We start from the raw sequence: 23,441 nt of genomic DNA, 5'->3' as shown, positions 1-23,441 counted from the left end.
TTCAGGAGTGAGGGCGACTCGGGCCATATGGGAATATGGTTCATTTCATGTGCATCGATGCTAAGTCGTCTCTGAGGAGAGGCCGTTTTGACTCTTTGACAGCTCGATCCCTCGGTAAACTCGAGTCGATGGGGATTTTAAGGAGGCCACTTCAAAGCAGAATTGAAAACTGACTTTTTGGATCAGTCGGGTGGAAATTCTCCAAACATGAATTAATCTTAACTTCTTAAGTTTATGAAGTTGTTCAAAGCCAAATTATTTTTTTCTCCTTATTTTAATGAATAAAAGATTCAGACTGCTGCAAAGAATAAACAGGTTGTCCTTTTGTGGTTTTCATTTATTGCTTTAATCAAACAATGTGCAGATAAAACAGGTTCTCGATCAGTAAGTGAAAAATGGACTTAAATGTCCTGCTTCTCGTCTTTTTGTCTGCAGGTTCACACAAATACACGTTTACTAATAAAAGGTTTTAAACTGTTCAGAAGGTTTTGTCAGAATTTGAAGCCCACAGCGATGCTGCTTTTACTCCCTCCACACTTTTGTAAATTGTAAAGCCACTGCATCATTCAGCTATTTATGGAACAGGACGGCTCGGCGCTCTGATTCAGGAGGCCAAACCAGCAGGAAATTAGAGTCCGTGTTAACCCAGTGCACATACAGCGGTGACTGATTTTAGACTGCTGTAATTAGTGAGCGTAAGTGGACAGCTATCAGCCGAACAACTGAAAATAAGTCGTAATAATTCTGTGGATTCTTTTTTAATTTAACTCGTGATTTTAGGCTGTTTTGTTAATATGATATAAAACCCAGTGGTTGAAGCTCATGTAAAAAAAATAAAAATAAAAAATTCTTAAAAGTACTTTAAACACAGCACATCTTGAGTGTAAATACTATAATAAAATAGTATATTTTCGTTTATGTCTATCACACAACTTTGGTCGTAAATTTAATTTAATGTGGTATTAAAGGGTATTTAAATATTACGTTTACTGCTTTTTTGTTATGTAAAACCAAAAAACATAATGTGTTTAAAAGCCCCAAGAAAGGAAAGAAAACAATGAAAATGAGTGTTTAATTCGTTATGATTGCTTATTCTTGTCTAGTTAATGAGTTCAAATTCTTTTGTGTGACGTTACTATAATATTGAAGTTTGGGCTATTTAATATACAGGAAAATGTTACAAATGTTCCACTGAAGGTGCCGAAAAAGAACAATTTCTGCTATGAAACTTGATTAATGAAGATCTTACAAATAAGGAAGTGGAGTGTTTGTTCACTGTATTCAAAAAGTTTTAAGAAAAACTCATTATTATTATTATTGTCATTATTATTGTTGTTATTATTATATTCTTTCCTTTTTGTCCAAATTAGGAAAAAAAAACTGTCTTATTAAACAAAAATGATATAAAATGTGTTAATAGGGATACACTGATCATGATATTGGTGATTTTTAAATTGTGATTAAATGTCATCTTCTCATGCCAAACATTCTGTTTATTTTAGTTTGACTCTTCATTATAACAAAAAACTGAACAATTGAAAGTTTTCCATCTCTTTCACGTCATTTTCAAAACTTTTAAAATTCCGAATGTAATTAAACCGTCAGGTGAATATTTCTGCCTTCCAACACTGGCTAGAGGCAGATATTTGGTTTATCGGTGCATCTGTGTTTTTAAAGGAGTCCTTATTGTTACCTGTGGGAAAGTATTTCTACATTTCTAACCTCAGGTGTCTCTTACTCATTGTGTTGGAGTTTTTAAAGTTTGACGTGCAGATTTGACGTGTCTCCAGGCAGCAGCAGCAGCAGTACAGGGGCGGGGGTCACGGCTGGGATCGGGCCATGCAGACGCAGCAGTCGGCGTATCAGCAAAACTGGAACCGTGGCGGAGGCTCGGGGCCGGGCGGCTACCACCAGCAGCAGCAGCAGCAGCAGCAGCACTACGATCGCCGTAGAGACGACTGGCACGATCGCGGAGATAACCGGGGGCAGCACCATCAGGTAAATGCGACGTTTCCACGCACACCAATTTGTTTACGACAAGTGGAGGGCAGGGCTAAAACTTCCATCTTCACTTGATTTTGGCTTGTTTTTATTTGGTAATGTTAAAGTGAGGCTTAAACTGTTTCTGGGCAGATCTGTGAAGCAGATGCAGAAGAAAGAGTCTGATTGGTTGTTGCTCAGTTGCTTCAGATTGAAATCAGGAATCTTTTTGCTCTTTGGGTCTGTTTTTTTTTTTTTTTTTTTTTTTTTTTTTTTTTTTTTTTTAAGGGTTTTTTTGTAAAATATTTAATTATAATTTGTATAACACTTTTAAGTATTTTAATTTTAATTATATATTTTTGAATTTTGAAATACTTCATATTACTGTTGGTGTTTTTGTGCCTGATTCAGTGTTTTGAAAGAAAGTACTGTGTGAACTGTAAAACCCAGAAACACTCAAATATCAGCAGACAAAACATAAAAACTCAATACGAATTTATGAGAAGCTGAAACTTAAAGAATTAAGAAATTATCAAAATGCTTAATTTTATAGAGTGAAATTATTTTTTTCTAGAAATATTAATCATTCGGATTAACTGATCAGAATTTAACCAAATCAGAAATTTCAGAATTTCTGTTTTGGTAACTTTTGATTCTTATCAGACAATAAAAGTTTCTTTCTGAAGCATTTTAAGTGAACACTTAAGCAACTCTTCTCTGATTGGCCAACAGAGTTTGATAGAAATTCTAACCGGAAACTTTAAATAGTTTCAGTAAAGAGTTGTTTTTACAGTATAATAGTTTTATACATGTCAGCACGCTTTTATTCTGAAAGGAAAGCATGGAGACTGCAGAGTTTTCTGGCGTTCTTTTAAAACTAGAGCCAGAGAAAGTTCAGTGTGTAAAATTTGGAAAAGTAAAGAGAATTTTTTTGGCTCAGTTTATCTGTGGGTCTGATGTGTTAAAATATCAGATCACACACATTCCAACAAGTGTGCTTCGTTTTACTGAAAGTTATGGATTTATTTTTGTTATTTTTTTTAAACAGGAAGACTTTATTTATTTTATTTACTTTATTTATGTGTTAATCTAAATTATTTCCTCAGTTAAAAATAATTTCAGTGAGATTTCATTTGATTTTAGCGTTTAGTAAAACAAGAAAAAATGTGACAGATGTTTAAATTCTTAAGCTTGTGGCCAAGACTTGCACTGCTCGTGCTAAATGGGTGGACTAATTAAGAATAAAACCCTCAGTGTCATCTTGTCTTTATATCAATATAACTTTAAAAAAAATCTGACCATCCACCATGTAGACTGTTTTAATACAAACAAAAAACAATTAAATTTTTACAGAGAAAATCTTTGTATTAACCAGTTTTTATGTTGTTCTATTATATGCTATACTTTTATTGTGAAGCACTTTGGGATATTTACCAGTGAAAAGTGTTCTGTGAATACATTTTACTTACTTAAATCTTTTAATACTGTTTTAATAGTGTTGTGCTTGTTAAAGTTATTCCTTTGACTTGATGCATATTTATTGTTGTAAAGCTGTAATCTTATTTTAAACCTCTGTCTCTATTTCAGGGCTACAGCTCCGGCAGAGGTTACCCTCTCCCTCCTCCATCCAGAAGATACAACTGGAACTAAACTCTTAATGATGTTGGGATTTTATGGAATGGGGAACTGTTTTTAGGGGAACAATGTCAACATCTAGCTTTTTTTTTTTGTCCACATTTCATATTATTGTCTTGTACAAGGATTTTTTTTCCTTTATTGTAATTCTTTGGGGAAAAAAAGTGTGTTATGTAATCTCTGATTTTTATGATGAAGCCTCTTAAACTTGTAAAATACAAGTGAGTGAAGGACAAAGTGTCCCGCTGTGATTATTTTTGAGAGGAACCTCTCCAACTTGGCTCATGTATTTCAAAAGTGAAAATAAATTCTTCTCAGTGATGTTGGTATATTTGTCTGAGCAGAAATCCCTTTTTTCACGAGTTAAAAATAATAAATAAACCCATTTAAATTTAGTTTGAATATTGAAGTCACTTATTTAAAAAAAAAAAAAAACATAACTGACCTATGGTAGATTTTTGGTGAATATTTTGGGATATTTAAAGGTGGACATTTGATAGAAATCCGTTCCATGTCCAAGTAAATGCTGTCCTGTTGGTAATTAGAGCTGTATTGATGGAAATGCGTTAGAAAAATAAAAAGGTCCAAAATGAAAATATGATTTATTCAATACTGTAAACAAACGAAAATCAGCTTTAACAAAGGATCTCTGATGACTTGCCTCAGTTCGGTTTTTGTCTTTATGAGCTGCTTCTATTGCTCCACTTTGTTGAACCTGCAATAATTTAATTTGTTCTGGAAATGAGAAAAAAAAAAAAAAAAACGTGAGAGGCGCCGGAAGCTGTGCCTCATCCTGAAGCTCCTTAAATTAAAGTTTCTCTGTGTTCAGTCTCAGTCACGTCTGGCAAATACAAAAAGAAGAGAGAGAAAAGACTTAAATGTTTCGTTTAGAAACGGGAAAAGAAAACGCGCCATCATCAAGAGTCAGCGCGAGCCCGAGGCTCGAATTTACAGTTTGAGTTGTGCACTTTTTATTGCTCAAAGCCGCCTTTGAGTCACTGCGTGTGCAGAAGGAGCCGAACCTTTACGCACGGAAGGAAAACAAAAAGATTGGCGCGTGTCCTGCAGAAAACTCCACTCGGAATGATGCCCTCCTCTCGGCATCACTACCAAGTTCTGCCGTACAGTAAGTTGGAGCCGATCATGCTGTTGGTGTACTCAATAAGCGCCGCGTCCGTCTGCGTCATGTTGATCTGCCCGTGCAGTCCCAGCGGCGGACTGGGGGACAAATCCTCCAGCTCCTCAGTGGAGGACAGCTGGTTCACCTGCGGCTGCTGCGCGCTCTCCGCCATGGCATCCCCCACGCTGCTCTGCCTGTTCCCGCTGTGGTTCGACCCACTCGAGTCGGTCCGGCAGCCCTTAGAGTTCTTGGAGAGGACCGGGGACACAGACGAAGCCCTGCGTGTTGCTCCGCACAAGCCGCCGCCACCGCCTCCTCCACCGCCTTCCTGCTGGAGCTGTTGCGCGGCCTTGTCCTTGGCCTGCCGCTTCAGCTTATAGCGGTGGTTCTGGAACCAGATCTTCACCTGGTTCGGGGTGAGGTGGATGAGTCCGGCCAGGTGCTCTCTCTCCGGGGCAGACAGGTACTTCTGCTGCTTAAAGCGTCGCTCCAGCTCGTACACCTGCGCCTGCGAGAAGAGCACGCGTCGCTTCCTGCGCGGTGCCGCGTGCAGCGTCACCATAGACTTGGCGGTGGAGTCCATCCCGGCCAGACTGCCCACCATCCCGGGCATATTCATCCCCGCGGAGGGGCCCATGAATCTGGAAACTTTGAGAAATCACAATCAGAGTTTGGCTTTAAAAACAAAGAATAATAATAATTAACTAAACTAGTTTAGAGAGGAAAAGTGAAAACGGTAGAAAAAATTTAAAATGTTAAATTACCCCAAAGTCTTCTGTAAAAATAGGAAAAGTTTGTTGTTGTTGTTGTTCTTCAATAATGAATCATATTGTAAGATTTTAATCTTTTAAACCAGACCGACAGGTGCGAGAGTCTAATGGGATAAATCAGTGAGTTAACTTTAAAAGATCAAACATGTTGACGTTAATTTAAAGACATTAAAATGCAGTTAATCCGGATTCAATTTGTTTAGGAGCAACAAACAAACGTTTCATAAAACATAAATCTTTTTAAATCCTTCATATCGTTTGGAAGAGGAAGCCGGATTATTGTAACATGTCTAATAATCATAATAAAGTGACTTAACTCTAACAATCGCTTCAGTCTAACTCAGGCTCGTCTCTCCGGGCCGGGGACGCTCTTACTTGTCGGGTATCGGGGCTCCGGGTTGCTGTACCACGCCGCCGCTGCCGCCCCTCCGCCTCTCACCGTCTCCTGGTAGGACGGCAGGTCTCCGACGTTCCCGATGCCGCCGTTGCAGAACCCTCCGACGGCTCCGGAGAACTGCGGTACCCCGTGGGGCACGTGGTAGGGCCCGCCGGGAGCCAGAGCGGCTGCTGCTGCTGCGCTGGCCGAGCCTGATGAAGAGGAGGAGGAGGAGGATGAAGAAGAGGACGAGGACAGGTGGTGGTGGTGGTGATGATGGTGATAGTGGTGGAGGTGAGGCGGCTGCTGCTGATGGTGCGCCTGCTGCTGATGCTGCATACCGGGCTGCGAGACCTGCGGCTGCCGGTAGGCTCCCAGCGGGGATCCGAGGCTCCCCGCTGCGGGGTCCATCACTCCGAACCTGCGGTAGCTGTCCTCCATCGGGCTCAAGATGTCTGTGACTGAGAAGGGAGTGGAGTGCTTTGGGCTCAAGGACATGGTGCGGCCACCCCGTGCCCTCCTGCTGTGTGCGGCTGGATGTGCTCGGTTCTCTCTGGCGGCTCTCTGCCTGCGTCCCCCTCCCTCCCACCGGCTTCTTGCTTCTTCTGTGTCGCTGGGAAAAAGTCCAGCTGATCGGCAGCAGGAGGAGACCAGTTGTCCTTATCCCGCTGGACCCACATGGAGGGGCGGAGCGACGCGGACACAGCAGCCAACAATGGTAATTGACATTAGAGGTAAGCAGAGAAAATGGTTCAGACCTGCTGCTGCTGCGGATTCTGTTTCCGAGGCTGGATAGAGTCAAAGCCCAAATTCCTCCAAACATCAAAATCATCACCTGATTTACCACGGCACATATTTACCCGGAGAAGAAGAAGAAAAAGAGCGGCCACCTGTCAGAGTTCTCACAGCGGCTTTCCTTCAGATCGCTCTTTATTGGAACTGAATTTGATGTTTTTTCATTTAAAGTGACCATAAATGTGCCCCATCCCCCACCCCCCACCCCTCAACGTGTGACACCTGCAGTTCTTTCGCGGTTTTCTTCTGTTATTGCGCGCGAGCAACAGTGCGCAGGTCTATTATCTCAGTTTCATCTTCCAGTTACGCGCGAGTGGATCTGAGAGTCTGTGACACTTCCACGCGCGGTTACCGCTTCGTGTTCAAACCACAGCTTTAATCTGACTGCGAGTTTAATCTGCGCGTATTTTAATCCCGTGTATTTCCCGCTCTCTACACGAATTTTGCGCACGAGCTAATCTGCTCCCTTTGCTCACTCTGCGCGTTACAAAAGTTCACAAAAATAAACCGAGCTAAACTTTTGTTTCTGGATTATTTTTTTTATGTGTAACTTCTCCTATAAACGAATATTAAGAAGCTATTAAATCAACCAAAATCATAATTATTCAGACTGTATTTATTGTCAAGTGTTTATGATGTAAAAATCTTTGTTTCACTGTCTTTAATCAAATAGTCTTTGCATGTAAATAATTTATCCAATTATTGTTTTATTTGCTCAATTTGCAGGTTTACTTGTTTACCCTTTTTTATGGCATAATACATCCCAATGAAAGTTTCAAAGAGTTTAAGATTAAATATTTAAGATTAGAAATATCAATGAGAGAAATGAGACTACAGAGAAGCTTTTGCCGCTTTTTGTAATTAGGAAAAACACGAACATGAAATGGAGCTACATGCGTGTGAGCCGAAGAAGAAGAAATGACCCAAAAAAAAAAAAAAAAAAAAAAAAAAAAAAAAATATATATATATATATATATATATATATATATATATATATATATATCCAGATTAATGCTTTGGATATATATATATATATATATATATATATATATATATATATATATATCCAGATTAATGCTTTGGATGATTTTCAATTCTTTTTCCAGTAGAAGTGTGAGACTGAAGCTGAAGCTCTGACCTTCATTTTAATTCTACTTTTTCTCGTCAGAGCTGCGAGGATATCCAGACTTTTCTCCTGATCTTAAACCTCTTTAATGTTCTCACTGACCGAAAACAATCCACCTTTAAACGTGCACCTTCGGCCATCCTGTAAACAGTCCGAGGAGCCAATCACCTGCTGACCTGCAGCACTACGTCACGCCACGTCCTCTTTGGAGTTTTCACAGATCGAGGCTTCCCCGTTGCAGGAGGGATCGGGAAACAGCCGGGCCAGGACCGAGGCCGGGATCCGGAGCTTCCTCCGGGCTCAGAACTACTGCTGGCGGTAAGTGAGGTAACCCGGCGGGTGCAGAAGCACCGGAACCACCTGAAACAAGGTTCTACTTTGAGGAGTTGGAGCTCTGCAGTGGCCTGATGGTTTCTACAGATGTTTCCAGCCCCTGTAACGTTTTATAACGAGAGACGTTATCGCTATAACTATTATTGATGAGTTATAGTGCTCTAATATGACATCACTACAGTAAAGTTATGTGTTAATGTATTTATGCATTGATACAATTGCAGGCACTTAGTGATCTAATGCCCCTTTAATGACTTTAGGGGGGGGAAAACTATCACACCATCTTAATAATAGTTAAAACTTGTCACATACAGACCTTGAGTGCTTTGGCTGGTCACATATAATTAATCTGTTTTAGGTTTTACTCACTTTATTATTTCCTAAAACAGTTTTGGTTTTTTGGTTTTTAATCTTTGGTTGTTTTTTTCATCGCTGAAGCTCTGAATATGTCTGAGACCTTTTATGATGCGTTTAAGGTCAACTTGGTACAATCAGATTCTTATGGTCCAGGCTCCTTTCCTGTCCGATATAATCACTGCAGTGTTGTAGTTTTAGTGACTCTGAGCCACTTTAATGATCTTCAAGTGAAAAAAGAGAAAAAATAAAAGGCTTTAAAATATTACATGCTAATATTTTAAAATGTTTATATCATTGCAGGTGTCTGACTTTTTTGTCTCGCTATTTACTTAATTTTACATGACCTAACATGTATTTCCTGGGATTTCACCAAAGCATTCGGGCCTCTGAGCTCTACTTATTCTACTCATAGTGTATCCCGCCTGATTTTGTGGGCATTGACTTTATGGTCTCTTCAGAGACACTTTCATTACTCCCGCATGGACTTTAATTGTGTCTGTGGCTGCTTATGATGTGTTTAAGCATGTGATACGTGTATGTCTGTTAGATATTTTAAAATCCTCCAATTACTTGTTGTTAGATATATAATCATTGCAGTATGTGCAGACTCTTGGTGAGTCTACTTTAATTACTTTATATGAAAACCTTTTCTTTTAAATACAAAATTAAATTAATAGTAATAGTTTACGCCCTATGAGTCTACATACCCCGTGATGTTGTAGTAAAATTACGAGCCTCTGGTACTGAGGTTTCTCATAATGTGTCCAATTTGGTGTTTCTTGGCTTTAATATTTCCTAAGAGGCTTTGTATAAGTATATTCCCAGAGGGACTTTTAATGTGTCCAAGGATATTTGTGATATGTTTAAGGTGAAAACATTTCATGCAAATTCCCAGAAAGGTCAGCCTCTAACATCGCCATACTCATGTTCTCTAATGTAAGATTTACAATGAGTTTATTTTTAATTCATTATGGCTCAAAAGTGTTTTTAGTCTTTAAACTGAATTCCTTTTATAGTGAGTGTTACAAGTAATTATACTGATGGGGTCATTTCCAAATAATAGGGACCATTATTTACTTGTTTAGTGATTCTATGCTATCTCAGTGACATAGCAAATTTTAAAAGCAGCATTTCTTTAACTCTTTAGCATAAGATGGGAAGTGTGATATAATTATTATACAACAGGCCTCCGGTGCTCTTTGTATGTACAGTGGATCTATTTTATTGTTTATTGATGTAATCTTCACCCAAAAAGGCCTTTTGAAAATGTTATATGATAATATTCCCACGGGGACTTTGAATGCATCAATATAAAGCATTTAAATGCACTGAGAGGTCATCTAGTGTCACAGTACTCATGTTCTCTGCTCTATTATTTAGATTCCAGCTAATGTAGGTTTATTCCTTTAAATGAAATTCCTACAGGGACTTAAATGATGTATATATTACCAGTGATGCAGATCAGTTTATTACCAATAAAAGGGTCCCCGTGTGGCACTCTAACATTGAAATCCCTGCAGTGCTGTGCAGAGATCTATTGTATCTTTGCTGCTGTTAAGTGATTTTTATGGTGAGTTAATTAAACTGTAAGGTGTTTGTTACACGTAACTAATTAATTGGGTGTTCACTTCTTTATTCTGCTAAATAATGTTTTAAACAACGATCCTATAATATTTCTTTTGGCTTTTAAAACAGCAATTTATCTGTAATAATCCACATGATTTATTATCTGTGTAGTTAAAACTAAATGTTCATTGTTTTCTCACATTCATGCTTGGAATAAAAAAATACCAGACTTTGAAAACAGATGAAATCCTGCATTAAATAAATGTAAGTCTGTGAAGGTAAAATATAAAACGTAAGAAGTGAGTTTGATTTATTATGCACAGCGTTTTGAAAGGACACAGATGAATCTGAGCGGTCGTCAGATGATTAATGCTGTAAAAAAAAAAGTGCTTCACAAATTTTGCTTCATTTTGTTGTGAAATGTGGGATAATTACAGTCATTTAAATAAAACCACAGTCGAGGTTTTCAGGGGGAAATCTCTCATCGGCGACGACAGGCCCCAGTCAGATGCCTTTTTCAGAACAATGTGTTGGGTTTTACTGTGTAAAAAATGTCACCTATTACCATAAAGTAATGTTTGAAATGTGAGATCCTGCTGAATATTAATGAACATTTTTTAATGTAAATTAAAAATATCTTTGACAAAAAAAGTAAAAATGTAAAATACAACAAATTCTTCCACACTGTGTTGTATGTATTTCATGTTTTCTTTTGTTTTGTTTTTAGAGAGGATTTCCATGAGGTTTGTGTTCTTTTAGAAGAAGTTTCCCTTTTCTTTCTTTAAACTCCTGCGATGTCATCACAGAGAACCATCTCTGTCTAAGCTCCTGATTTATAATCACTCCACAGTTATGTCACGAATGTGGTTTAATCCTTTATTTTCTGTCGTTTTTAGAGTACAGGGAGGTTTGTGATTCTCTAAAGGACGTTAACGAGCTTTTTCAAATAAGAGTTTGTTCAAGGTCAGAAAATGTTGAAAAGTAATGAAATTCCATTTTTAGCACGCTGAAAGTCAAATACAAAGATTTTGGTTTAGTGAATGAATTCCACAAAAGCGATTGCTTTTTTAGTGTCAGTCTACTAAGTGATTAATCCAGTAATCATTAATGCTTTAGCATCCTGCTTGTTTTATCGATGCGTAATTAGATTATGAAGCTGGCAGGTGCAGTGGGGGGGTGGGGGCAGCTGGGGCCCCTCAGTGATCTTACTCACAGCACGGATTCATTTATCTCCATTTAAAAAAAGTAACTGTCAGCTACTTCTCCTGTTTTGATTGATCTGCTCTTTTAATTATCATAATCATCATAAGGAATTATCATAAGGAATCATAAGGAATCATAAGGAATTTCAGAACTATGTGAATATTTAAAGCATATATTCTCTTATCTCCTGTTTTTACTTTAGTTCTAATATTTGAAATTAAAATGAATACAAACGTACATTATTTTTAACATTCCTGTTTTTGTAAAACGTTAATCTTTTGCTGTGTACCAGGAGTTAAATCATTTTTTAACTGCTTAGCACAGAGATTGTCCTCAGACATTGCATTTAACTTTCTTTTTGTTTCTCAGGTAACTGTAAAATGTCTTTACTTATTTAATTTTAAACGAGTAAATAAGGTTTACGTACCTTAGCCATGCTTTTTGTCTGCATACTGAGGAGCTGCGTGTAGTAGTGCATACTTGTTTCATTTACTAATCTGTACTTTCCTCAAACATACACCACCTGCTATGGAAAATGCAAAGACTGGTGTGAATATTTATTTTCCAACTTTGTGAAATGGATGAACTCGATAACACAATTACAGTTAACGAAATAAATTCATATTTCTCTTTTGCAATTTTGAAAAAATATAATTTAGTAACAATTGACTTTCTTTTCAAATGTGTTTGCTAATCCAGTTTAATTACATATAAATATCTAGGAAACACAGTGGGTTTAAACATACAAAGATATGTTAACAAACTTTTAATAAACTACGAGCAACTACTTTTATTTTTATAAAAATGTAAAATAACTGATGACCCTTTTATTGTTTTTTTCTTTGATGTTTTTAAGTGAACTGTATTCATACCACGGTGGAAAGTGCTTTTAAGCCCAAATAAAATCATCATGACCTGAAATAAAGCATAATTACCGGTCCCACATTGTAACGCTTATAATTTTGCCCCCTGCTACGGGTGGTTTGCTGTTAAATGAAAGTAACTATGCACTTTATCAGCCATCGCGCTGATTGGCTGAATTCAGATTAATGTACAAAGCAGCCCGAGACACCGTCTGGTGAGCATGGCTGCAGGATTGTCTGTGTTTGAGGGTAACAGATCACTAATCACTTAAATATTTTTAATTTATTACAGCTTCTAAATGTTTTCAAAACATCACAAATGATAACCAATCTTATGTCACTCTGGTTGCAAAAAGTAAGCAGTAAAAGTGAGAACCTGACCTCTGGTTGCAATACTTTTAAGAGGTGTGTATATTCATATTTCCTCAAATTTGTTGCACAAAAGAACCAGAATGCAAAGATGTGTTGGGCTTCTTTACCAGGAAAAGGTTGATATTCAAGCATAGCACCCTATCAGTCGCAAAAACTGCAGCTTCTCTAATCTCCACTTGAGGCCGACTCCAGAAGTGAGTCAATCCACATAGATTCCTATTTTAAAATGGTATAATTTAATCCTAATTTAATTTTTCATGACATTAAAAACAAAACAAAACCCCACCACATCCATTTGGATTTTGTTAAGGCTAAAAAGTTGTAGCTGCTTTAGTCTATTTGTGTGCAAATTTTTTATTGTAGGGTCTTTACCTTACAATTTAAAACACCTTGAGACAACTGTTGTTGTGATTTGGTTCTATATAAATAAAACTGAATAAATTTGAATTGAACTGTAGTTGCTGCCACTTTCACAGTCCTAATATCCAGTACTCAGAGCCTCTGAACTCAACTGCAACTCTGTGCTGCTGGAGAATTTTACTGGAACTGGGTGACAAAGAATATGCTTATGTGTGAAGTACAGACCTCCAGTATGCTTTTGTTAATGAATCCTAAATGTATTAGTCTGTTATTTAGCACTTATTAGCAGGTATCTGTCTGTGCATGCAGCTTGCCAACCTTAGCCTGCTAGTACTAGCTGACTACTTATCACTCCACCCCTCTCGTCCAAATATGCACCTTCCAGATTCCAGAAAGCAAAACAAACAAACACACAACTGAAAAAATGTTTACAGACCCCACAAATGAATTATCTGTGTGGCCACGTTTGGCCATCTTTAATATACAGTCTGATGTTGTTGAAAAATGTGAATGGTTACTTTTTTAAAAACTTTTAACTGTTTGATAAATTTGAACTTGTCCTACAGACACCGACCTCCTCTACAGCCACTTGTACAACAGTAATGAAGCAACAGATAAACAATTAAATAGCAGAAAAAAAGTTAGATAAATAAATACATTTAAAAAGGACATTTTATATGGATTAATCAAAACTTATAACTCACGGTATAATTACAGGAAGTCTGAGCAATTAAGTACCAGAATCTTTCTGTAATTTTACACATTTATTTTAATAAATGATGATAAATAATGACAATAAAGTACTTGATTCTTCTATTCTATAATAGTCCAAAGGGACTTGCTGACAGACTTCTTTCATTTACCACAGCAGTAACCCTCACCTTGGTAGAAGAGACGGTGAGGGGGTCGGGAAATTCAAATCTTTTTGCTCAAGGACTCTTAGTTATCCACCTTCAATATAGAATTAAAGGAAAATTATACTGGTTTGTAAAGCTGGGAGACTGTATATGTGCGTGTTTGTTTGAGAGAGGAAAATGGGGCTAAACAGAATACATTTATTTGATTTTAAAACCACAATCTGGAACATTTAAATAAACCAAACACAAACTTGTGAAGACCTTTTTGTGTCATGGGGAAGTTTTTCTGAGGTTGGAGGTTATGCTGGGTTTCACAGACAGATTTTGGTTTGCAGTTTAGATTTTATTCCTGCTGTGTTTAATCTGTGCTTCTCATTAGCCTTGATGGCACAGTGAATAGAATAAACAACTACAGGTCCATGTGGAACCAGTTCTGCCTGCAGTCTGATCTGATGTATGAAATAAAAAGGCAGAAAAACGATAAACAGACTGCACACAAAGAAGTCAGATCTGCTGGCAGAAACACATTTACTTCTTTCTTTCCTTTCAAAGACTCCATCTTCTGATTTACATCAGTCTGAATCTGTTTCTCTGTGAAGAAGTGCCCCTGACCTCAGTCAGATCTCTGAATAAGAAGCAATAAATAAAAAAATGACTTTATTTTCACCTAATTCAACAAGCTAATAAACAACCATCAATTTAATCAGTGTTAGATGTGAACTGCAAGCCTAAAACTTAACTGCAAAAGAAATTTCGTGATTTTACTTGATTATTTCATCAAATTAAGCAACTTTTCATAACCACAATATGACAAGCGTTTTAAAAATATGACACTGTTTTAAATTCAGGCACAAAAGACGCCCCGGTGAGGTTTTTAGGTGGAGATCAGAGTTTGTGTTAAAATATGAGCCTTTATCGTCACACCAGCAGTTATAGACACGTAGTTAAGACCGTTAAATGATAAAGATGTCCACTATGACTTCGAAATGACCAATCCATCCACCCCGACCTCCTCATTAGGTTGAATTTGCTCTTCCATCACTACTTTAACCCTGACTTCTTTCTGTTCTTCATGGGCCAATGTGGGCACAAGCTGAGGAGGATCACACTTATCAGCAAACATCTGCAGAAACAACTTTCTCCAAACATTTCAGCGATGTTGTGCCAAAAACCGGGTTGTTCGTATTTGTATTAGAATATTCAAATATTTGTACGTATGTATTCGTATTTGCACCTGTTAAAAATAGAACAAAACTGAAATCACATCACATGACCATTATTGTAGACCGCGGCTCCTGAGCGAGTAGGCAGTAGTAGCATGCTAAACAGCAAAACAGCTGGAAAGAGCAACAATGTGGTTTCTTTTAACTGATTTGCTCCTCATCCTTCTGTCTCTTAAACTGATAAGTCTGGCTTTGTTAAAGGCAACCCTGACAGTGAAAAGGATAAAAACTGTAGTACCTCTAATGGCCACTTGGGAGCAGTTCTAAAAATGAGTCAGACCCATAAACTCTCATGTTAAAATGCCCAACTTTACACGTTTACAGCCTGATGCAAAAACATTTTGGCTTCTATAGAACGTTTTCCCCCTTCATGACCCCTCTGAACAGGGTTATTACTTTTATTTTATTTTTTGGAACTGATCCACTTGGATACTTGAGTTAGGGTTGTGGACACACTGATTAAAATGTGTCCCAGCACAGGTTGGAGTCTGCTAGGCCTCATCCACCTTTCATTTTGAGCACTTGCTGTGTGGTGCATACTATCCCAGAAGTTTGTGTCTCAGGTTTTGTATCTAGTGTGTTATTACTCTAGTATTTAGCTGGTATTTGTGTCTGTGCATTACAAATGAAGCTTGTTTCGGTCAATCTCTTATTCACATGGATCATCCCAGCCAACAGAGCTATGGGTTTGATTTGGCACATTTTACACCAGGTGCCCTTTTGTACCCAATATCCAACCCACTGTGGGATTTGTGTCTGCTTGAGGGATCTTTGTTGTGTTGGGTGACTGTGTTACCCACTACACCAGAGCCACTGGCTCTGAAGAAGCAACATGGAGGCAGCCAAACTGCTAATGATGTACAGCAAGTTCTAGGTGCTGTTAGGCTTCATGCCAGTGCCTTTTGGTGTATTTTTCATGATAGTATATGAAATAATTATCTAATCTCCTTTGATTTGTAAGTTGGCTCACTTAAACAAAAATGATCAGTCTCTAATTTTTATCGTAGTCTAATTTTTATGGAGAGAAACAGAACATCAACTAAAAATCCAGAAACACGTTACATAAAAGTTATAAATGGATCTGCATGTCATGGAAATAAATGTTTGATCCTCAAGAAAAAATATGACTTAGTACTTGGTAGTGAAACTCTTGTTGGCAAGCACAGTGATAGGACATTTCTGGTAGTTGGTCACCAGGTTTGCTCACATCTGAGGAGGGACTTTGGCCCACTCCTTACAGAAACTCTCGAAATCCTTCTGCTCGTAAATCAAAGCTTCAGCTCCCCCCGAGGATTTTCTGTAGGACTGAGGTCAGGTGCGGTGGCTGTAGCTCAGGTTGTAGAGCAGATCATCTACTGATCGGAAGGTTGGTGGTTCGATTCCTGGCTTCCCCTAGTCTGCATGCCAAATTGCTCTCCGATGCATCCATCGGAGTGTGAATGGTAGTTAGAAGGCACTAAGAAAAAAAATGAGTGAAAGCACAAGTTGTGTAAAGTGCTTTGAGTGCTCAGAGTAGAAAAGCGCTATAAAAGAACTGGTCCACTTACCATAGGTCTGGAGGCTGGCCAGACCACTTCATGACCTTAATGTGATTCTTCTTTAGGCACTACTTTGTTGCCTTGGTGGTATGTTTTGGGTCATTGTCACACTGGAAGACCCATCCAAGACCCATCTTCACTGTTCTGGCTGAGGGAAGGAGGTCCTCACCAAAGTTTTACTCTATATCAGCGGTCCCCAACCTTTTTTGCGCCACGGACCGGCCTTTAAGGTGTCGCGGATAAATACAACAAAATAAAACTAGTAGCCACCAGTACCGAAAAAAAGAAGATTTATTCATAACACACGTGAAAAGACCCAGGAAAACCGAGTTAATGATAAAAACAATAACAAAATAACGCTGAAAACCAATAAAAACCCTGAAAACCATACATTTCACACCTGAGCCTCAACTCTCGCGGCCCGGTACCAAACGACTCACGGACCGGTACCGGTCCAAGGCCTGGGGGTTGGGGCCCCTGCTCTATATGGCCCCACAATGCACAATGTGGTGAAGTTGTCCTGTACCCTTATCAGCAAAACATCCCCAAAGCATAATGTTTCCACCTTCATCCTTGACTATGGGGATGGTGTTCTTCGAGTCATACTCAGCATTTATCTTCCCGCAAACACAGCGGGTTGAATCGATGCCAAATAGCCCAATTTTGGTTCTATCTGACCACAGAACTTTCACCCGAGCCTTCTCTGAATCATTTAGATGTTCACTGGGAAACTGAAGACAGGCCTGTACAGCACCTGCTTGAGCAGAGGACCTTTGGCATTAAAGCATAGCGTTAGCAATGGTGTTCTTGGTAAGTGTGGTTCCAACTGCATTCAAATCATTTCATTTTGGGCTGATCCACTACCTCATTGGTCTTTTATATTTCTTCCATTTCCAAATAATCGCACCAACAGTTGTCATCTTCTCTCAAAGCTTTTTGCTGATGGTCTTGAAGCCCAATCACAGCCTTGTGCAGGTCTACAATCTTGTCCCTGACACATCTTTGGTCTTGTTCATGGTGGTGGAGAGGTTGGAATAGAAGAAAGTGAGCCTATGAAACACGTGTGCTTCATATAATTGTTTGATTGATGGTAATCTGTGTGCCTGATTTGTACACTACTGTGGAAGCCAGAATTCTGGACAGGTTGTTGGGTGTCAAATACTTCTTTTCTTCCGTGAAATGCAAATCATAATTGATCCCATATTGTTTTGCTATATTCTTTCTTTCTACATGAAATTACTATAAAAGTTAGATACTATTCATTCTGTTCACAGTGAGCTGTATTATTACATTGATGATATGTCTTGCTGTGGGTGGTACAGATCTTAAAAGGGGTTTTTAGTTTTGTTCGGAGAATTCTCAAATATAATTTGAGAATGTCTCAAATTTTATTTGAGGGATGCACAGACGTCTTTTGGCTCCTGCCATGTTGGTTTTTTGGTCTATATTTGAATGAGATGATGGAGTGCTAAGTTATAAGCTGCATGATAAACTGTGTAGGTGCAGTCACAGAAGAAGAAAGCTACAAAGAAACAAAATACTAGAATTTTATTCACACAACCCACTGATTCACATTTCTTTCCTCCTTGTTAAGCAAATATCATTTCTCTTTTATTTCTCTGTTTTTCTCCAGACCTGGTCCCCCAGAGCGGCTCTGAGCCAAACCACCTCATGTCTCTGACCGAGGCTAGAGGTGGGGGGGGGAGGAGGTGGAGAAGACACTTAACTACAACCTCTATTTGTATGAATCCTTTTCCCCCTTCCCTCTTTACATTTCCTGCCTCATCGTGTCCTTTTATTTCCCCTCTGCAGACTCCAGGTTCTCTGCCTTCCTCTCTGTCCCTCTCCCCTCAGTTTAATCCTCGGCTCTCCGGAGGAGCATTAGGGCAAGCAGCTGGGGCCCCCTGAACGCCTCTTGAAAAGGCAGCCCACTCTAACCAGGAGGGCGAGGAGGGAGGTGGAGGTGGGGTGGAGGGGCTGTTTCAGACCACCTGGCTCCTGAGACACAGAAAAATCCACCGGCCGATAACTCCACACTGAGAGGAGAAGGAGGACTTGACGGCACAATGTCTGGACTCACGCTCTTTCTTTCTTTTCTGGAATTAAGTCTCAAAGCTGATGTTGCTCTGCGGTCGATGAAAATATTAGACAAAAAAATGTGTTAGTCTTTCTTTAAATCCAGTCTTTTGGTTCTATTAGAAATGTACCGAGACTATTCGATGGCAATGTTTTCAGTTTCAACAGGATGCCTTCAGTGTTCACTCCTTTATTTTGTGCGGGATATTATTTAAATTAAAATACTTTTTGATCCATATTTTGTTGCTTTATTGTGTCATGAAAACCTTACATATAATAAGCACTGAGAAAACACATAAAAACAGAGATGTAAACCTTCCGAACTCATGGATAGAAACGACTGGCGAACAGATATTAAACGTGTTTTTACGTCACGCCTGCCGAGATGTTTTTTCTTTTATCACACTCACACATTTCAGGCTGTTACCATGAGAGGAAAAAAAACGCTTCATCTTGACCTGTGGTTACAGTGCACAGAGAAAGGTCAGAGGTCACGTGTTCAGAAGTGGTCTTCAGAAATCATGCAGTGTGCCTGTGTGCAGGGTGATGCAGGTCAAGGCGCCATCTCTGCACCACTTGGCAGTTAAAGACGCATTAAGAAACATGAGAAACATGGAAAACTCACGTGTGTGTGTGTGTGTGTGTGTGTGTGTGTGTGTGTGTGTGTGTGTGTGTGTGTGTATGCGTATGCGTATGCGTCATCTTTGTAAGGACCTGAGTGAATTTTTGCATTTGGTTGTCACTGCGGTACAGAAGGGCTGATTGAGGCTTCAGGTCTAATCAGGTTTTGTTTTTTCTCCTTTTTTAATATTTATATATTCATATCACACATATCATTAATACTTATTAGCACTTATTACTCCCCTTATTGCTCCCTATTTCCCAAGAAGCCAACGGTACTTTTCTTTCACTTTGCACTTATTTTTAGTTATCGTGGTCACATCGACTGATAACCAAACTCTGGATCCTTACTTTGTGTTTGCTCCTTATTGCGCTTTATGGTGCAGATCTCCCAATCCTGTCTGGTTTGATGTTACCCACACATGTTTCCAGTGTCGTAGGCTATATTCATTTGCTTTTATTTAAACTGGAGCGTTTCTGTGTGCAGTTTGCACTTTCTCCATGTGCCTTCATAGTTTTCCTGCAGGCCGCCAGCTTCCCCCAACCACCAGGTATGTTAGGTTAAGTGTGTGTAGAGTAAAGGCTGTATACATTTTTGGTTAAATATGGCTTGGAATTAGGGTTTAAGCTTTTATAGTTAAATACAGTAGAATTATCTGTCTTATTTTAGCAAGAGGAATCTACAGGAAAGGAGTTCACATGTTAAACTGGCCTGCCTCCAGTCCAGACCTGCCAACATTTGGAGCTTTATGACAAGATAAAGAGGACAGCTCTATCAAACAAGAATAAAGAATCAGCTTCCAAAAGTACAACAAAAGGCTGATTTAGAGAGGAGAGTCTGTTGATAAAGAAGGTGATATAAGACAGTAGTATGCATGCACATGTTCCTGCTTTGATTGTCCTTGTGCTTTTATTTTTAATGTTTATTTATAAGATTTTAAGTTCGAGTTACATAAAATCACACCAGACAAAGGACATAAGATTCAAAAACTAACATTCAAGCACAGAAAAAAAAGAAAACCAAAAACAAATAAACAACAAAAAAAACCCAAACAGGAAAACAGGAAACAAAAGACGGAAAATACAGCGGTTAGCCAGTACAAATCAAAAGTTCCAAAGAAATACCAGTGTCCAAAGAAGATGATCTTTTGTGTGAGGTTAGACAGGGCAACAGAGAGTTCACCAAGTCCAGAAGATGTGGGGAACAAGTCCAGGAAGGAATCAGGGCCCGGCAGAAGTGCAGTTTCACACAAACACAAAGTGCAGTCAAATGGGTTAAAGTTTATGTTGAATCCCTGTTAATATGATTGAGAAAAGGGCCCCAGATGTCGCCAAACTTAAAATGAGTGTCAGCCAGGCCATAATGAACCTCTTCAATATACAAACATGCAATCATCTCATGTAGCCAAACCCTAAACAATGGAGGAGATGGCTCCAAGAGCAAGTCTTTTAGCTACAATCATGCCAAACATTAAGGCCTTCTGAAGAGGACGTCTGAGTGCCACTGAGGTCAGGGAGCAGCCTGGCACTGCAAGTGCACCATTTTGTGCTATTTTTTTTTAATTAAATATTTGGTCTAAAGGATTTAATATGAGAATTTCTATTTCCAGTTTTCAGTTTGTTTTAAAAAAGTTTTGAAATTTCCAAGATCAGCATTTTCAGTGGCAGATGTTTGTTTCTTTTTTGCTGGATTTGTGAAAAAATAAAACTTTGTTTTGATTAATTCCTCAAATGCTACATATAAAAAACTGCAGAGGAAGTAAATCATTCAAAATTATGTTTCAAAAACAGATACAAATGTCCAGCTTCAACGTTTTGAAGGTTTAGAGAGTTTTCACATCACTCAATTCTGCTTTTATTTGCATTTTAAGTTTGTGCTTTGTACTGTATTTTAGCTTTTTTTTAAATGTCTGTAACTCAGGGCAGGACCCAAGGATGTGTCTGAGGTACTGCACCGTCCTGCTGGTAGTATGTTCACGGGAAAGTGGCTCAGGAATGGATTATGTCAGTGAGCGTCCTCACAAAGATAGAAGTACAAAAAGTGTGTGAGAGTGTGGGAGAGAGAAGAGGGCTCTGCTGAGACTCCAGAGCGCCATCAGGAGGTCTTTTAATGCAAATAAATCTGTCTACTGAACAGATGACTTTAAACAGTCTCTGATGTACTTAAAATTCACAATTCTGTTTGGAAATCCAGGCAGATAGAATATCTTAAAAATGTATTTAATAGAAAACTTCAGATTGCATCACCAGGAAGATGCCTCAGCGTGCACAAACTGTCACAGACTACCCTTCACTCCTGGCTTTGTTGAAAGTCAAGCTTTGAGCAAGTACTGCAGACCAGAAATAACTTCAGTGTGTCAGTGTGTAATACAGCCAGTGAGACGAAAGAATGTGCAGTCAGATGTCATTCATCTCAACACTTTGAATTTATGTCTCCTTGCATCTCCTTTTATATGCACAATCGAATTATTTATTTTTTTATGTTTGGACTTTAACATGTTTTATGTGTTGTTAGAGTATAAAAATATTAATTAGTATGACAATGTCATTATTTTGGTGAATAAACAACCAGCACCACTTATTACTGGTATCCTGACTTTGACTCCCATCCGTGTGGACCTGACTTCACATAGACACATGGACACAGCAGGCTGCTCTGGTAGGCACATTAACTCAAATTAAATATCAAAGTAAACAAAAGGAATAATGTGATGCTGCTGGGAGTTATAATTCAGGCTGGCAGCATTAGACTTCATTATTATCTGCTCGACTCACCGCTGTCTTGCTTTTTCTTTTCTTCTGTTTTCAATGACAGAAGCATAACTCCTCACTGTTTGTCATCAGGTTTGTTTAAAGAGGATCAAAAACGTCACTTTCAGTGAGAGTGGGTGGAGTCAGGTGAAGCTCCCCTGGTCTCAACTGTCCTTGCAAACCTTGCACGCAGCTACTGCTGCAGTTTATCGTTTGTCAGCTTTCTGGCGCCCCCTACTGGTCTGTGACCCCCAGCAGTCGCCTGCCTCGCCTGGTGGTTGCTGTGCGGAGAAAAGATTTGTTGGGTTCTGTGAATGTGCACCTCCAGGCCAGAGGGGGACGATAAACAGTTATTATGGCATTGAAAATTATCGTTAACCTGCTGTGCTAGCTTGGTGTGTTTAATGTGGTGAAGTCCAGAGCACTGAAAGTCCTCCAGAGTCACTCAGGTCAGTGTTTTCCCTCTAAAGTTACATGTTTGTTCTCAGATAATAGAGTCAAATCTCCCCTGTGAAGGATATTAATCCAAAAATGCACTGAAATTAGTCGCACCTGGAGATATCTGCTAAGATATGTTCTCCAGATGTTTAGGAAAGGAGCTTCTTTTATTACCTCCTTTAGGATAGGAGCCACAGTAGGAGGATCCTTTATGAAAGCAGAGGAGAAATTCATCCATCCAAGAATTAATGGAGAAGAGAACTTGTAAGAAAAAAAAAAACCTGTTACAAATTACTCAAGCAGATTTAGAACCGAAGGGTTTTCTTTTCTTTCTTTTTTATTGTATAAGGTGCAAATTGCTGTGATCACTTGTGTTTTTAAACCTGGTTAACCTAAAGTCTTATTAATACCTTAGAAGAAAACTTGTACAGAGAGGGGGGACAACTTGCCCTTATGGAAAGACATATTTTGAACAGGCTTCTGCTGCCACCTGCTGGCTGCGGGACGAGCAGCAACCCTGGTGTCTCGAAAAAATCAGCTGTCAATAAAAACCGGATAAATTGACTTCACCATAAATTAAACTATAATGCAAAGAAAGAAGAGAAAAGAAACATTAACCAGAGGTGTGAAGGATACACAAGATAAAACAGAACACAATAATTGCAGATCATTTCACATAATAGTTTAAAGTAGTTTTTGTTTAACTTATCATGTGACCAGACTGGTTACAGAGGAAATTTAGTGAGAGGAGAGAACAGAAAAATATTACTGAAATCAGCCAAATATACATGTATATAATTGAGTGGGAAAAAAGTTTTTTATCGGGTTAATGTTTATCACACAATGCATATGATCACTGATTCTGTTTACTCAGGCGTTTGAGGTAGTTTGGTGATTCCTTCCTTATTTTTGAGTAATGCAGTGCAGCGTTTATTGCTCTGCAGTCTCATTATAACAGATCTTTACGCCAATTTTGAAAGTGACTTATAAAAATGGAAATATTTTTAAAGCGGAGTTTGAAGTTATAAAAGTGTAGGTGAAAGGAAACCATTTAAAAATTCTTGGCTGGGTTATTATTATT

General features: G+C 38.7%; 2 protein-coding genes across 2 annotated transcripts in view; one reads left to right on the top strand and one right to left on the bottom strand.

The window, feature by feature from the left end:
• The window catches only part of xrn2 (5'-3' exoribonuclease 2), a 44,361-nt gene extending 40,415 nt beyond the window's left edge, over window positions 1–3,946 (top strand). Inside the window, exons 30-31 of the mRNA XM_086265131.1 lie at window positions 1,791–1,998; window positions 3,568–3,946. Coding sequence (XP_086121257.1) covers window positions 1,791–1,998; window positions 3,568–3,630 — 271 coding nt within the window. The 3' untranslated portion in view covers window positions 3,631–3,946. The remainder of the gene's footprint in view (window positions 1–1,790; window positions 1,999–3,567) is intronic.
• On the bottom strand, window positions 2,709–6,481 carry nkx2.4b (NK2 homeobox 4b). Its single transcript, XM_086265132.1, has 2 exons — window positions 5,881–6,481; window positions 2,709–5,383 (listed from the first exon to the last, which is right to left on the bottom strand). Exons 1-2 carry the CDS (start codon window positions 6,377–6,379, stop codon window positions 4,722–4,724), a joined length of 1,161 nt encoding a protein of 386 aa, XP_086121258.1. The 5' UTR covers window positions 6,380–6,481; the 3' UTR covers window positions 2,709–4,721.
• Window positions 6,482–23,441: the final 16,960 nt, after the last annotated feature.

The sequence above is a fragment of the Aulonocara sp. 'chitande type north' Nkhata Bay genome, linkage group LG15 (genome assembly GCF_057382095.1).
Source record: "Aulonocara sp. 'chitande type north' Nkhata Bay isolate Kocher_YH1m ecotype deep benthic linkage group LG15, A_spYH_male_GT1.1, whole genome shotgun sequence".
Classification (NCBI taxonomy): domain Eukaryota; kingdom Metazoa; phylum Chordata; class Actinopteri; order Cichliformes; family Cichlidae; genus Aulonocara; species Aulonocara sp. 'chitande type north' Nkhata Bay.
Note: the sequence above shows the minus strand (reverse complement) of the source record. Positions and strands in the feature narration are given on the sequence as shown.

Bases quoted from the DNA above. Each gene is read 5' to 3' on its own strand.
- nkx2.4b (XM_086265132.1), bottom strand. From the start codon at position 6,379: ATGTCCTTGAGCCCAAAGCACTCCACTCCCTTCTCAGTCACAGACATC. The intron at 5,384-5,880 runs GTAAGAGCGTCC...GATTTCTCAAAG, and splicing joins GGAGCCCCGATACCCGACAA to TTTCCAGATTCATGGGCCCC.